At 28.5% G+C, this 12,506-nt stretch overlaps 4 protein-coding genes across 11 annotated transcripts; 1 reads left to right on the top strand and 3 right to left on the bottom strand.

Moving 5' to 3' along the window:
* Positions 1–78: 78 nt before the first annotated feature.
* LOC118067335 (lachesin-like) lies at positions 79–5,766 on the bottom strand. Of its 7 annotated transcripts, none has more exons than XM_035084007.1 (13): positions 5,252–5,766; positions 4,903–5,121; positions 4,650–4,787; positions 4,317–4,497; positions 3,835–4,229; positions 3,053–3,767; positions 2,598–2,787; positions 2,107–2,501; positions 1,405–2,009; positions 1,035–1,185; positions 786–969; positions 303–700; positions 79–186 (listed from the first exon to the last, which is right to left on the bottom strand). In XM_035084007.1, exons 10-13 carry the CDS (start codon positions 1,111–1,113, stop codon positions 143–145), a joined length of 705 nt encoding a protein of 234 aa, XP_034939898.1. In that variant the 5' UTR covers positions 1,114–1,185; positions 1,405–2,009; positions 2,107–2,501; positions 2,598–2,787; positions 3,053–3,767; positions 3,835–4,229; positions 4,317–4,497; positions 4,650–4,787; positions 4,903–5,121; positions 5,252–5,766; the 3' UTR covers positions 79–142. The 7 variants fall into 7 exon arrangements, 5 of the variants coding, with proteins under 5 accessions (XP_034939898.1, XP_034939897.1, XP_034939896.1 ...); XM_035084006.1 differs by having other exon boundaries at positions 4,569–4,787; positions 4,903–5,036; XM_035084005.1 differs by having other exon boundaries at positions 4,569–4,787; positions 4,903–5,766.
* Positions 5,767–6,056: 290 nt separating this feature from the next.
* Positions 6,057–6,965, top strand: LOC118067343 (glutamic acid-rich protein-like). Its single transcript, XM_035084017.1, has one exon. The coding sequence runs from the start codon at positions 6,057–6,059 to the stop codon at positions 6,963–6,965; it is 909 nt and encodes a 302-aa protein (XP_034939908.1).
* Positions 6,966–9,187: 2,222 nt separating this feature from the next.
* On the bottom strand, positions 9,188–10,656 carry Ercc1 (DNA excision repair protein Ercc1). Of its 2 annotated transcripts, none has more exons than XM_035083982.1 (5): positions 10,569–10,656; positions 10,098–10,331; positions 9,826–10,020; positions 9,569–9,754; positions 9,188–9,494 (listed from the first exon to the last, which is right to left on the bottom strand). In XM_035083982.1, exons 2-5 carry the CDS (start codon positions 10,233–10,235, stop codon positions 9,276–9,278), a joined length of 738 nt encoding a protein of 245 aa, XP_034939873.1. In that variant the 5' UTR covers positions 10,236–10,331; positions 10,569–10,656; the 3' UTR covers positions 9,188–9,275. The 2 variants fall into 2 exon arrangements, with proteins under 2 accessions (XP_034939873.1, XP_034939872.1); XM_035083981.1 differs by having other exon boundaries at positions 10,462–10,592.
* Positions 10,657–10,926: 270 nt separating this feature from the next.
* LOC118067316 (uncharacterized) lies at positions 10,927–12,240 on the bottom strand. Its single transcript, XM_035083983.1, has 6 exons — positions 12,173–12,240; positions 11,875–12,087; positions 11,656–11,801; positions 11,397–11,558; positions 11,156–11,312; positions 10,927–11,086 (listed from the first exon to the last, which is right to left on the bottom strand). The coding sequence occupies exons 3-6, from the start codon at positions 11,725–11,727 to the stop codon at positions 10,950–10,952; spliced, it is 528 nt and encodes a 175-aa protein (XP_034939874.1). The 5' UTR covers positions 11,728–11,801; positions 11,875–12,087; positions 12,173–12,240; the 3' UTR covers positions 10,927–10,949.
* Positions 12,241–12,506: the final 266 nt, after the last annotated feature.

Below are 12,506 nucleotides of genomic sequence, written 5' to 3'. Positions count from 1 at the left end.
TTACATATTCAACAATATTAATCAAACAGAATTGTTCCAAAGAAATATTTTTATTTTCTAAATATTGTAGCATAGTATCAATTGTAGAACACACTTTTTTTTTTAAATTATCTTAAAGTAAAAAAAACAGTTTTTCATTAATTCATTCGACTGCCTCAGGAACAAGTATTCTTTTGATAGCTGGAGCTGAAAAAGAATCAAAGCATGACATTTTATAATCATTGTCCAAGAAATCAACCATGTATTTCTTTTTTTTTGTGTAATTATTCTGGTTAATAAATAAATAAAAAATTTTATTTTACCTGTTACTTCAAAAGTCATAGCTAAAACTCCAAGTTTATTTGCAATTCGACACGCATAAGTACCATTATAATCAGATTCTGTTGATATTATGAGAGTAGTCTTACTTTCATCATCTAATTCAGTAGGATGAGTAATTACTCTATAATGCCGACTTGCATACAATTGTACATTGTTTTTAGTCCACACAAGTGCAGGTGGTGGATAAGAAATCACTTCACAATATAATTCAATTTCTTTTTGTTCAATACGATCAATGCGATGTGTTTCTACCATAACTGGTGCAAATTCTACCACAACATTCATGTATCTAACAGCACTTCCTTGACTATTCTCAGCACTACAAACATATCTTCCACGTTGAGCTTTGGTGATAGATGGAATTTCCAGAATATTACCACTGTAAAATAGTTTTTTAACAATATATTTGAGGCATGGATTAATTAATATTATTCTAGATGATGTTGAAATGACTAATTAATTACCATTCACAGCTTAAGTTTCCATTTGGTAGAAGAAGATTTTGTTTATTTCCATGTGATGGATCTCTATGCCATTTAATAGATAAATTATCATTAGCATAACACTCAAGTTTTGGTGAATCTCCTTCTTGAACTACCACACCAATGGTAGAATTGTCATAAATATATGGACCCTTTAAACAAGAAACTGAAACAGAAGAATTATTTGTTATTAAATAAATTTTAGTTTTCTTGGATGAAATATTAACTTACTTGATGGTAAAAACACTGCAATGAAGCTAAAATATATCAACATCATGTTTGATAATAATGAATTTTTGTTCAAACACATCACTGGTCTGTGATTCAAAAATTACTGATGGCTTTTTCTATTCCGTAGTTCTTTTATAAACTCATATGCTACCTTGGGGGAAAAAAATATTTTTTAAAGCTTTTAGTTATTATTTATATTTATGGAGCATGCTCCAAAACCCAAAAATAATTTGAATCGGTTGTGAAAAAATATTCGAAGAAGAACAAAGTATACAACTCTTACTATCAATTGAAACTTCCTAAATAAAACGTAATAACTGTCAAAATGTATCGAGGTTAACTTCGTAAATGTATATATTTGGGTTCTTACATTAATAAATAATTTATGTGTAGACGACCAATAGTTTCTATCATATGTATTTTCCAAGAGTTTTGAATGAATAGACACAGCAAAGTGGGAAAGAAAAGAAAAACGTCCGGGCAATCCATTGAAAAAGAGCTTAAGTTATTTGCATAAATTTCTAAACAAATAAGATTTAATAATTTTTGACTTGACAATACATATTGAAGTTAATTTCACAAGACTCAGATCATGACACTCTTTGTTCACTACTTGGGTGATTCGACCAAATTTTCACATCTGTTAACATTCACCTTCGAAATAAGTCGTCTAGTAATTTAAAGTTAGTTTTATTTATGGTGATTTGTTTTTAATAACCCACAATAAATACCATTTCTTTTTTATTGATGATCAATACATGAAATATATTTTAGTTTTTTCAAAACTATTTTTTTTATCATGATATGCGACGCAAAACATCTAAATCTTTTGATATAAAGATATTATTTTTAAATATAATGACCGCTGAAATATTAATATCTATTTCTATTTTAAGATAGTCTTGAATTAAAGAGCTTCAGTTTTCCGTAGATTCTAATTAAATATCATCTAGTTTGAACTTTTTAAAGATGGAGCTGGAAAAGAATAAAATCATACAATTTTATTATCATGAATCAAGAAGTGAATAATTATCATTCAAAGAACTTTGATAAATAATATAATATTTTTTACCTGTAACTTCAAAAGTCATGGTTGAACTTCCAAGATAATTGTCAATTTGGCACTCATAAGTACCAATATAATCCGACTCTGTTGATATTATAAGGCTAGTATTAAATTTATCCACGAATACAGGACCAGCAATAATCCGATGATGCTCATTGGTAGACAATGTTACATTGTCTTTGATCCACACGACATCAGGCAATGGATAAGCTTCTGCATTACAACGCAATTCGAGTTTTCTGTTTCCAAAATGATTTATATAATGCGCTTCCTTTATAATCGGAGCAAAATTAACGTAAACTGAAATAAATTTGGAAGCACTTCCAGTTGAAGTCCTAGTGGTGCAAACATATTCTCCTCGTTGATCTTTGGTGATAGATGGAAGTTCTAAAATGTTTCCACTGCAAAATGATTTTTTTTTTTATTAATGATTTATATATGTATATAAAGTGTTTAGAATTATTTTACGAATTAAAATAAAAATATTAATTAATTACGTGTAGTGTAATTCTCCATTTGGTAAAAACAGATTGTTGTTCCTGGCATGAAGTGGGTCTCTTTGCCAGATAATGGGTAAATCACCATTAGCATAGCATTCAAGTTTTAGTGACTTCCCTTCTTCAACACTCACAATACCGGTATGGTTGTCATAAATATAGGGACCTTCTAAAGAATGTAAGCAAGATACTGAAACATAACAATTAGCCAGGTTAAGTCTAAATACAATAGATTTTCTCGGAGATCTAAGGATTTGAAGTGTACAAGGTATAGGCAAATTTTATGATTTTATGAGACCTTGGATGAGAATACGATTATTCAGTAAGGATTAAACAGAGAATAATGTGTCAAAATTCGTTTCTCACAATTCTATATCTTGATTTTAGACTCTAGACATTTAAAATTATTTATTATTAAATGAAATAAGGTATTTTTACATTGAATATTAACTTACTTGATGGCAAAAGTATTGCAATGAGGCCGAAGGGTATCAACATCATGATTAAAAACGATGAATTTCTGCTTAAACACACTGGTCTGCAACTCAGAAATTACTGATGGCTCTTCCGATTCTGTCGTTCTCTTATAAACCTATATGCTACCTTGAAGAGAAGAACACAAATCTCAACGCTATTAGTAAATTGGGTATTATTTATATTTATGGTGTGAGCTTTGGAACTCAAAAATAAGTTGAATAGATGTGAGAATGATTTATATAAGAGCACGATTCTGAAGTTATATTGTTTGCGTGTGTATGAAAAGTAGAATTTCTCTTTCTTCTTACGTTTTTCAAGAAACTCTTTTGTCATCGAAAATATTTTAATGATATCCTAAATAAGAAACTGATCCTTGATGATTTTTTTCAAGCAATACTTTTTGATTTTCTAGTTTATATTAAAATTAATTTCACAAGATTTAAATTGCTTTACTTGAGTGATGCTGTTGGAACTTTAAATATAATTTATCTCAATTTATAATAAAACAATGACCTGGACAATGCATGAGACTTTTGTATTTGTATTTCAAATACTAATTATTTAAATCATCATATCTACAGACACCTATTTTTAAAGTAATCTTGAAGTAGAACAAATAATTAATTTTCCTTAAATCCTATGGTCCTTTGCTACCATCATAAGCAGATGGCAAATTTGTTTTTACCGTTGGAGCTGAAAAGAATTGAAAATTTATAATTCTACAATCATTGAATCCTATCACTTTTAAAATCTCTCTTACTTGTTACCACAAAAGTCATGACTAATTGTCCGACTTTATTCATAATTCGACACGTGTAAATACCATAATAATTAGATTCTGTTGATACTATAAGAGTTGAATTATACACATCATTGCAGTCATAATTAGTCATTACTCGATGTTGTTTATTCGTATACAAAATTATATTATTCTTTGTCCACAAAATTTCTGGTGGTGGATAAGCTTCTATATTACAACCCAACTCGAGTTCTTTACTTCCAAGATTATCTATACGACGTGTTTCTAATATGGTTGGTATAAAATTGACATTAACTTTAATGTACCTGGAAGTACTCAGCGGTATACTGTCAATGTTACAAAAATATCTCCCTCGTTGATTTTTAGTGATGGATGGAAACTCTAGAACATTGCCACTGAAAATTTATTTTCAAATAAAATGTCTTGGTATAAATTACTTATTAGCGTTACATAAATTCAAAAAAAAATGTTTAATTAATTACCATTCACAACGTAATTCACCGTTCGGTAAAGTGAAATTCCTTCGTGTTGGTTCTCTATACCATTTAATAGGTAAATGGGGATCACCACTATCATAACACGCAAGTTTTAATGAATCTCCTTCTTCAACTGTTATGAATTTGATGTAATTATAATTACTATCTAAGTCATCCCAGCAACATGCTAAAATATCATGTTATAAAAACTATTTATTACTACATTCAATTTAAGTTTATATTTTAATTTTTCCTTACTCAATGGTCGAAATACTGCCATTAAAATTAGTAGTATCAACATCATTTTTAATATTTTATTTTAATGATTTAAAAAATTACATTCATGACATGATGTTGAAAAACTTGTTCAATATGCCCTTTTTGTCGCACTAGTGATCCATTAAATATTACAAAACAAAAATTTTAAAAAGAAAATAGTGATCCTGAATTTTATAAATACGGTACGAATTCTAAAACCTAAAAATAATTTAAACAAAGTTAGAATAAAATTCGTAGATATAGGTTATTTAGTTTCTATTTTGTATTATTATATAATTATTCTCAATAGCTCATTAAAAAATAGAAAATATACCTTTTACTTTTGTATCAAGTTCTTTCCTCAAAGTGTACCTTACTGCGTATCTATTTGAACTTATCACGACCTGTTGTGAAATGTTTTGACGTGAACGCATCACAACGTACACTCTGACTCAGCCGTGACTCCATCTTTTTTGATCACACGTTTGAATTTTTGATTTCGGCAAGGAATCCAATCATTTCAGTAGCATCCATGTAATTGATGAATATTTAACTAATCATTTTTAATAAAGATATATTGATTTATCGTGATGTTTTGCATTTATTTTCAGAATCATTATAACAATTGACAAATGAATTAACATGAACAACTTAATGGTCAATTGTTACTACTGTCAGACTACCTGGTTTAGAATGAAGATTTTTGGAACTTTTGTCACTCAATGACGCCGGTAATGGAAAGGTTGTCTCCTAAATGGGCAAACTAATTTCATCTTTGGCTTAACGCAATGGCAAACAGTGCAAAGGTGGGAAAACTTTGACTTTCGCAAAGTACCAGTAAAAAAAGCTACCTATTTAGTAGAGTCTTATACACTTCTCACTTTTATTTTAAGGAGAAATGGCTCCGAAAATTATACCTGAGGAGCTACTTTAGCTTTGAAGAGCACCATTTGCCTACCTTACATTGTAGTTGAGCACGCTTATTGTCTTTACGTTGGTTACTCCCCAGGTAGATGCAATTATCCAGAAAATTCATCTGGTAACATCTGGTTTCAATAAGTGAAAGAAATATGACAGTTACTGAATCAACTGAGAATCTGAGTTTTCTTTTAACAATAGTTAATAGCTCCTAATAAAACCGTAATATTGTCCGCGGAGCCGAAAAAGGCCAGACCTAAGATGGGCCAGACTCTGGGAATTTCCCATTATTGGGTGACTGGTAATTGTAAATACTATTTTCTTCAGCACACGCCCACGACTTAGTTGGGGATGAATTTAGCATAGTGGGGTAAATTTTGCATAGTGGGGTTAAATTTCCGTAGTGGGGTAAACTAAGTTATCAAGCCGGCAAAAAATGTCCTTTCCTCAGTTTGACAACAACTCTGCACTAGTTAAAGTTGTGTTCTTGAGGACTCTCCTCTGTTTTGATAACATCCAAGTTCAAGTTCGAAAACGGTTTGAGTTTCAATTGAAACTCAACCAAGAACAATGGAGATTCCAGTGATCAGCACACGTCAACTCATCAAAGAAATAAGACATGATTTACGATGTATTTTATCAGATTATAAGAAGATCAGAAGTGATCAACAAAGTAAAAAGTTACAAAGTGATTCGGAATCAAGTCAAGAAGCAATTCAAAAAAGGAAAGATCTTTTACATCAATTAAGAAAGGATTCAGACTGCATGGATCAAAATTTGAAGTTCATTGAAAAGGAAAATCAAAAGAGAAGAAAAGATCTAATTCGTAATGCTGGAGATCAAAATGCAAAATTAATTCCAGATGAGAATTTAATGAAAAGAGAATATGTACGATATACTTTTGGATATGGTTTCGCCATTCCTAGAGCAGAATATTTACAAACTGAAACTGAAGGAAAACATTTAAAAACTACTGATGCAGAAATTGATGTCAATATGAAACATTTACAAAAGTTGGAGATTATTGAAGCAAAAACGGATGATTCACAAGAAGAAACTGAAAATTCAGAAATCACTGAAACAAAAACTGAGACTGAAGAAGAAGATTCACAAGAAGACACTGAAGAAAAAGATTCAGGAATTACTGGAACAGTAAGTGAAATTGAATCAGAAGATTCACAAGATGATACTGAAGAAAAAGATTCAGGAATTACTGAAACAAAAACTAAGACTGAAGGAGAAGATTCACAAGAAAACACTGAAGGAGAAGATTCACAAGAAAACACTGAAGAAAAAGATTCAGGAGCCACTGGAACAGTAAGTGAAATTGAATCAGATGATTCAGAAGATGATTCCGACGAACAAGATACAGAAATTACTGATGATGAAACTGACTCAGAAGATGCTCAAGAACTAAAAAGACGAATCTTCGAAATTCTTGAAATATTTGCCTTAGCTGAAATGTCAAGACAAGTTTGAGAATGAAAATGACGTAAATTGAAGAACGTTGAATTTATATTGACCAAAATTTGCCGAATGAAACAAATATCATGACTAAAATAACAGAAAAAAATTGAAACTATCTATAAATGTACTTCAGACGAGTACTACAAACTATGGTCAAATTATGCAGAATTGGGCATGAAGAACCTCTACATACATCATACCAGGATTTTATAAAATTTATATTGAATTTTTTTATGACATAACGCATTTTATAAAATTTTATATCTAAAATACGAATGAAATTGACAAATTTTGTGTAACTCCACATTTATATAACACGTGCCTTATCGATTGACAATAAAAATTATTTAATGAATTTGAATATTCAATTATTTAATACAAATTTTTTTGATACTTTACTTAAAAAATAATTCATTACGATACAGTGTGTAATATACTTTTTTTTTACGTAATACTAAGAGTAAATCATACTTAATATTTTTAACATAAATTCTTTTACTTGATATTATAATAACACAACTTAGTTTTGAATTATTTTTTGTCTTAGGTAAAGAAAATCCATAATTTTAGTTATACCATTTCCAGAATTATCCTTATTAAAATATTCTTTAAAATATTTTATTTCGCATTAATATTAGTTTAAAAAAATATCTGTTAATTGAAAATATATTTACAGCTCAAATCTTCCAGAAATGTTTAACATAATATTAATTTTCTCATTCATAGAGTTAAAATTTTGAGTTTAACAAATTAGAACTTGATAAAAATAACAAATAGTTAAAAATTTTTAAATTCTAATTTTTAGTTATTGAAAACAATTTTATTTCGTTGGAAAAATTCTACTTGCAATCAAAAACTTGTTCTTTTTTTAATTTTTGCTTTGCTCTGGACTTCATATTCTTTTCCACAAAATGAAATGGTAATGAATCTTGAGCACCAAGAGATTTAAGAAAACAGTATTAGCTAAATTAGTTCTTCAAATCTCTGGTGCTCTTATCAGTAAAAGTTGATCGAGATATAGTTTCCTGGTGTCAAGTCGATAATGAACTTTTGGGTCGACTTAACCAGCTCTTCTAGATCTTTGATTAGCGTTAGTTAGACACTGAGCAAATGCTAATATGAGGACTATAAACTTTTAATTTACAATAACTAAAATAAGCTATAAAGTCAATATTATCAGCAGTTAGTGATATTTTAATGATGTTGGTTGAAAAGTCTTTCTTAAAAAAGTTTACATATAATGTTGATATTTTCTTGATATAACATAAAAACTGAAACATCATTTTCTGGTTGGAGATGAATCTGGAACATTTGTTTGACAATATAATCCTCATTAGAGTTGTAGTATGCATATTCTTGACTGTAGAAGTTCTCCAAAGTATTTAAACATACCCATACATTGCCGAAAAAATTTTACTAGAGTCCATTGTAGCTGAATATTAATAACATATCATCAGTCATGTATTTAATTGCAGTGTCTTTTCAAGTACAATCTGCAAATTGAATAGCATAAACAATTTTATCACCTAGAACAGAATCTATTCAATCAGAAACACTTATAGCAATGATTCTTCTTGATTCAGCCCCATTACTCCATTTTTGTTATAACCTCTTTAATGTAAATATGGAGTAAGTTGAGTAATTTTTTCGCTGGTAGTTCCTTCAATAATTATTACTATACTATTTTCGCTCAAAATGAAAGACTTCTCTTCCGTTTATCAATTTGTCCTTGATGAGACTGACTGGAACCATTTAGCATATCAATATGTTTTCTATATTTTTGTTCAGCTTTAAAATCTCTTTATTGACCAGAAATCTTTTTATTATCATCTCTACCATTTTTAATTCTCATTTTATTTCTCATATGAGTTCTTGCTAATTATTCATCTTCTTCTGAGCTTTTTTTTACTCTTTTCTAACAACAAAGCCTGTTTCACGGCCTACAATTACTGATTCTACTTGCTTTTGATAAGTAACCTACTAAAGTAGGTAAAGAAGATTTCCAACTGATTGATGAATACGAAAAATTGTTTTTAGATATTTTGAAATAAAAATTTTAAAACTAACATAAAAAATTAGGTCTTACGATCTGTATAGACCATAAAACCCACCAAACTCTAATTAATTTAATTATTAATTATCTAATTAATCGGATATATTCGCTTCTGTGTTTAAACATCATTTAAATTTTCTTTTTATTTTTAATATCAAAATATTTTTAAAATACTCATTCATTCATGCATAAATTTCATATAAAAATATAAAAATAATTAATTATATATAATAAATAATACAAAGGAAATACTTTGAATATCAATAGCATTATTGATCCAATTTTTGAGGACTAGTAGTAGAAACTCGAAGAAATGGTTCATGAAGAACTTTGTGTAATCTTTTAGCCTTTTGTATTCCAATACCAGGACAAAGTGCCAATGCTTCTGGTGTAGCTTTAAGGATATCTGCTACTGTACCAAAAGTTCTCAATAAAGTCATGGCATCAGTTTTATTTACAGACCTTACAGAAGTCAAAGCATTGATAAGCTGTAAAAATACCAAAATTTAGCTATCACAATTAAATAATCACATAAGTTACCATTTTATTACATCAAAAATACCTTCTGCTGTGGATTCATGTCACTTCGCTCCATAATCATCTCAGGGGGTTTAAATTCGAATATTTTATAAGTCTCGATTATTTTGGCGGCATCTTCATTACTCCATGCTAGCATTAATGTAAGATCAGCTAGAAGACAGATTCTCGTTAAATGTTTTAATGCATGATTAGGATCAGCTGTATCAACCTTAAAGAAAAATAATCTAACTAAGTCATTTTGTAAATCTTGAAATACATCATTTTAAATCAAATAATTACATGAACTAATAATACTCTCAGTCGATAAGCATTTCCAAGAAGCTTCAGACGTTCATGAATGTAATCAGGATTTAACTGATGATATCTAATTGATAAAAAGAGTGCACATACATCTGCGCCCATCACATAGTCAGGAACAACTTCAGCATATTCCCAAGGAACACTTTTTATATATTTCAACAGCGGATTACCTCTCTATAATATTTATAAATAGCAAACAATTATTTATTATATTATATTATAATTCATCAGAAGTAATTAAATATGTCTACCTGTTTTGTGTTAACAAGAATTGCACCTCCAACTGATCCTTTTGGTACAGATGATCCAGATGTTGATGATTCAGTTTTAGTTTGTTTAGCAGGTGGAGGAGCAACCTTTTCATTATTTTCCGGAGTCTTTTTATCCATAGTTGTTTAAAAATTATACATTTAATGGTAATTATGTTCATTCAAGACGTTGGTAATTGATGATGTCTCTGGATGTATTCATTACAATTACTGCAACTATTGATATAAATAAAAATATTATAATTTAAATGGAATAATGTGATAATTATAAACATCCATACAAGTCATCAGTACAAAAAATCATGCATATTATGTCAAACACATTTAATTAAACAATGATTGTAACCTTCACACGTTTCTCAACAGTTTTATCATGCTGAATAAGGAAGTAACTTTTTAATTATTAATTATCACATTTCTTAGTTAATATTCGTTTATTTATTTGAATATTACAGTTGATATTGTTTAACAAAATCACATGAATATGACTAAATAGTGATATTCACAAAAAATACCGGAGACAAATGGTTATTCGCAAATCATGTAAACATTGCAATAGTTAATCAATCAAATGATAGACAGCGCTGTCAGTATTGTCGGTACACGTATTATGATTGGATGAAAATTAGCGCTACAAATGCAAAAAAGCCGCAGTTTTAAAATTAAACTTGGTCTCCATATTAATTTTTATTATAAGTACATAATTAAATACACTAAGTTATTAAATAAATTTATTAATATTTTTTAGAGTTTTGCTTAATGCTGTGGCATTATTGTTCATTCAATTTAAATATTTATCTTTTTCTGATTAAATCTATGTTTTCGAAAAATTTCTTAAGAACTGTAAATCATTCCTGGAGCTACTGGATGCGGATAATTTATTGCATTGGGTTGAAACAATTTCCGATATTTTTCCATGATCAGTTCTTTGTAGAAGTTGTAAACAACGAGGCACAGATAGACTTGGAGACCTTTAAAAATTCATAATTTATTAAAAAATACTTCAATAGTTATTGTAATTAATAATATATTTAACTTACCCATTCCTATTATTGAGCCAGTGAGGAAAATGAATATGGTATGCAATGGTCGCTTATAAAGTATCTGCATTACTATCCAGGCGATGATGTATACAAGGGAAACGATAATATTGGCTCCATTCAAGCAGTTAAAAACGAAAACGAGGTTAGGAATTCTCTGAAATAAATATATTAAAATATAAATAACTTAAAACTATTTGAAATTCATTTGATTAATTGTGAACTTAAAAATTTAACTTACTTTAACAGCACCAATAATGAATGATACAGTTATAGCTAACTGAATAATAACATAAATTAGAAATTCAACATTCTGAACTTTCATCAGAACATATAAATCATCTGACATAGAAGAATTTGCAAGCACGACACATGTCCATATTGCTGCTGCACTTCCAAATATCTTAAAATCACAAACGTATTAAATAATTGAAGAATTAATTAATTATAATGTGATTTGTATTGTTTAAATTAAAAAAATAATATATAAATTGACATACTAAATGTAGAAATCCAATAATTATTGATCCATGTTGTAAAGAAAAACACCCACAACACGTTGAGATCGTCATTATAAAACAATAATGTCAACGTGAATAAATACAAAATTGCTTCGACACTTGTTTATGCCACTCGAAAATTTTTTCTAGTAAACAAATAACGAATTTCTGTAGAGAAAGATTTTACTTCTATGGGATATTACTAAAAAACTAATTAACCTCAATTTTGTAAACTATATCAATATTTCCATAATCCACTTTACAACACTCTGTGTCAGTTCCTACTAGACGAATGAAAATCCAAGATAAATTTTGATGTTTTCGACCTCGAGGATTTTTTTTTAATCAATCGTTTTATCCAATTACTCATCATTGGTGCTCACAAAATTCTGAGATATAAACGACGCATGTTATCGATGTTGATAATAGGACCTGAATAATTTTTATAAAAAATTATATGATACTCAAACACGATAAATTATAATTTATATTATGGAATAAAAATAATTATATTTACCTTTCACGTTTATGTTGATAGTTATTTCTTTTTTATGTATTTAGGTTTTATAATTATTTATAGGCACTTATCTACAAAAATAATCGGATTGTTAGACATTTTATTGTATAAAATTAAAGAATATTATATTATTTTTTGGGGTATTTCGTTTGTTATCTTTCGTGGAATCCCCGTATTGTCGCAGTATAAACAAATTAAAAAAATACTCAATTAAAAAATATTGATTAAATTAAACTGAGAAAAAATTTTTTAACGGTCGATATATTGTTTCTTTTGATGTGATGAAGTTAAGATAATAATTATAGATAATGTTTTATTGATTAGAAATTTCCAA

The sequence above is a fragment of the Chelonus insularis genome, unplaced genomic scaffold (assembly GCF_013357705.1).
Source record: "Chelonus insularis isolate UGA/USDA-ARS -01 unplaced genomic scaffold, ASM1335770v1 contig_378_pilon, whole genome shotgun sequence".
Classification (NCBI taxonomy): Eukaryota; Metazoa; Arthropoda; class Insecta; order Hymenoptera; family Braconidae; genus Chelonus; species Chelonus insularis.
The sequence above is the reverse complement of the archived record's forward strand: the minus strand, read 5'-3'. Positions and strand labels throughout refer to the sequence as shown.

What these genes read in the sequence shown, in the direction of transcription:
- LOC118067335 (XM_035084005.1), bottom strand. Translation starts at nt 1,113, where the DNA reads ATGTGTTTGAACAAAAATTCATTATTATCAAACATGATGTTGATATAT. An exon ending in TGCAGTGTTTTTACCATCAA is followed by an intron (nt 970 to 1,034) that starts GTAAGTTAATAT and finishes CTTCTGTTTCAG; the next exon opens with TTTCTTGTTTAAAGGGTCCA. An exon ending in TATGACTTTTGAAGTAACAG is followed by an intron (nt 187 to 302) that starts GTAAAATAAAAT and finishes ATTCTTTTTCAG; the next exon opens with CTCCAGCTATCAAAAGAATA.
- LOC118067343 (XM_035084017.1), top strand. Translation starts at nt 6,057, where the DNA reads ATGGAGATTCCAGTGATCAGCACACGTCAACTCATCAAAGAAATAAGA.
- Ercc1 (XM_035083982.1), bottom strand. Translation starts at nt 10,235, where the DNA reads ATGGATAAAAAGACTCCGGAAAATAATGAAAAGGTTGCTCCTCCACCT. An exon ending in TTCTTGTTAACACAAAACAG is followed by an intron (nt 10,021 to 10,097) that starts GTAGACATATTT and finishes TAAATATTATAG; the next exon opens with AGAGGTAATCCGCTGTTGAA. An exon ending in TGAGAGTATTATTAGTTCAT is followed by an intron (nt 9,755 to 9,825) that starts GTAATTATTTGA and finishes TTTTTCTTTAAG; the next exon opens with GTTGATACAGCTGATCCTAA.
- LOC118067316 (XM_035083983.1), bottom strand. Translation starts at nt 11,727, where the DNA reads ATGACGATCTCAACGTGTTGTGGGTGTTTTTCTTTACAACATGGATCA. An exon ending in TTATTGGATTTCTACATTTA is followed by an intron (nt 11,559 to 11,655) that starts GTATGTCAATTT and finishes TGTGATTTTAAG; the next exon opens with ATATTTGGAAGTGCAGCAGC. An exon ending in TCATTATTGGTGCTGTTAAA is followed by an intron (nt 11,313 to 11,396) that starts GTAAGTTAAATT and finishes TATTTATTTCAG; the next exon opens with AGAATTCCTAACCTCGTTTT.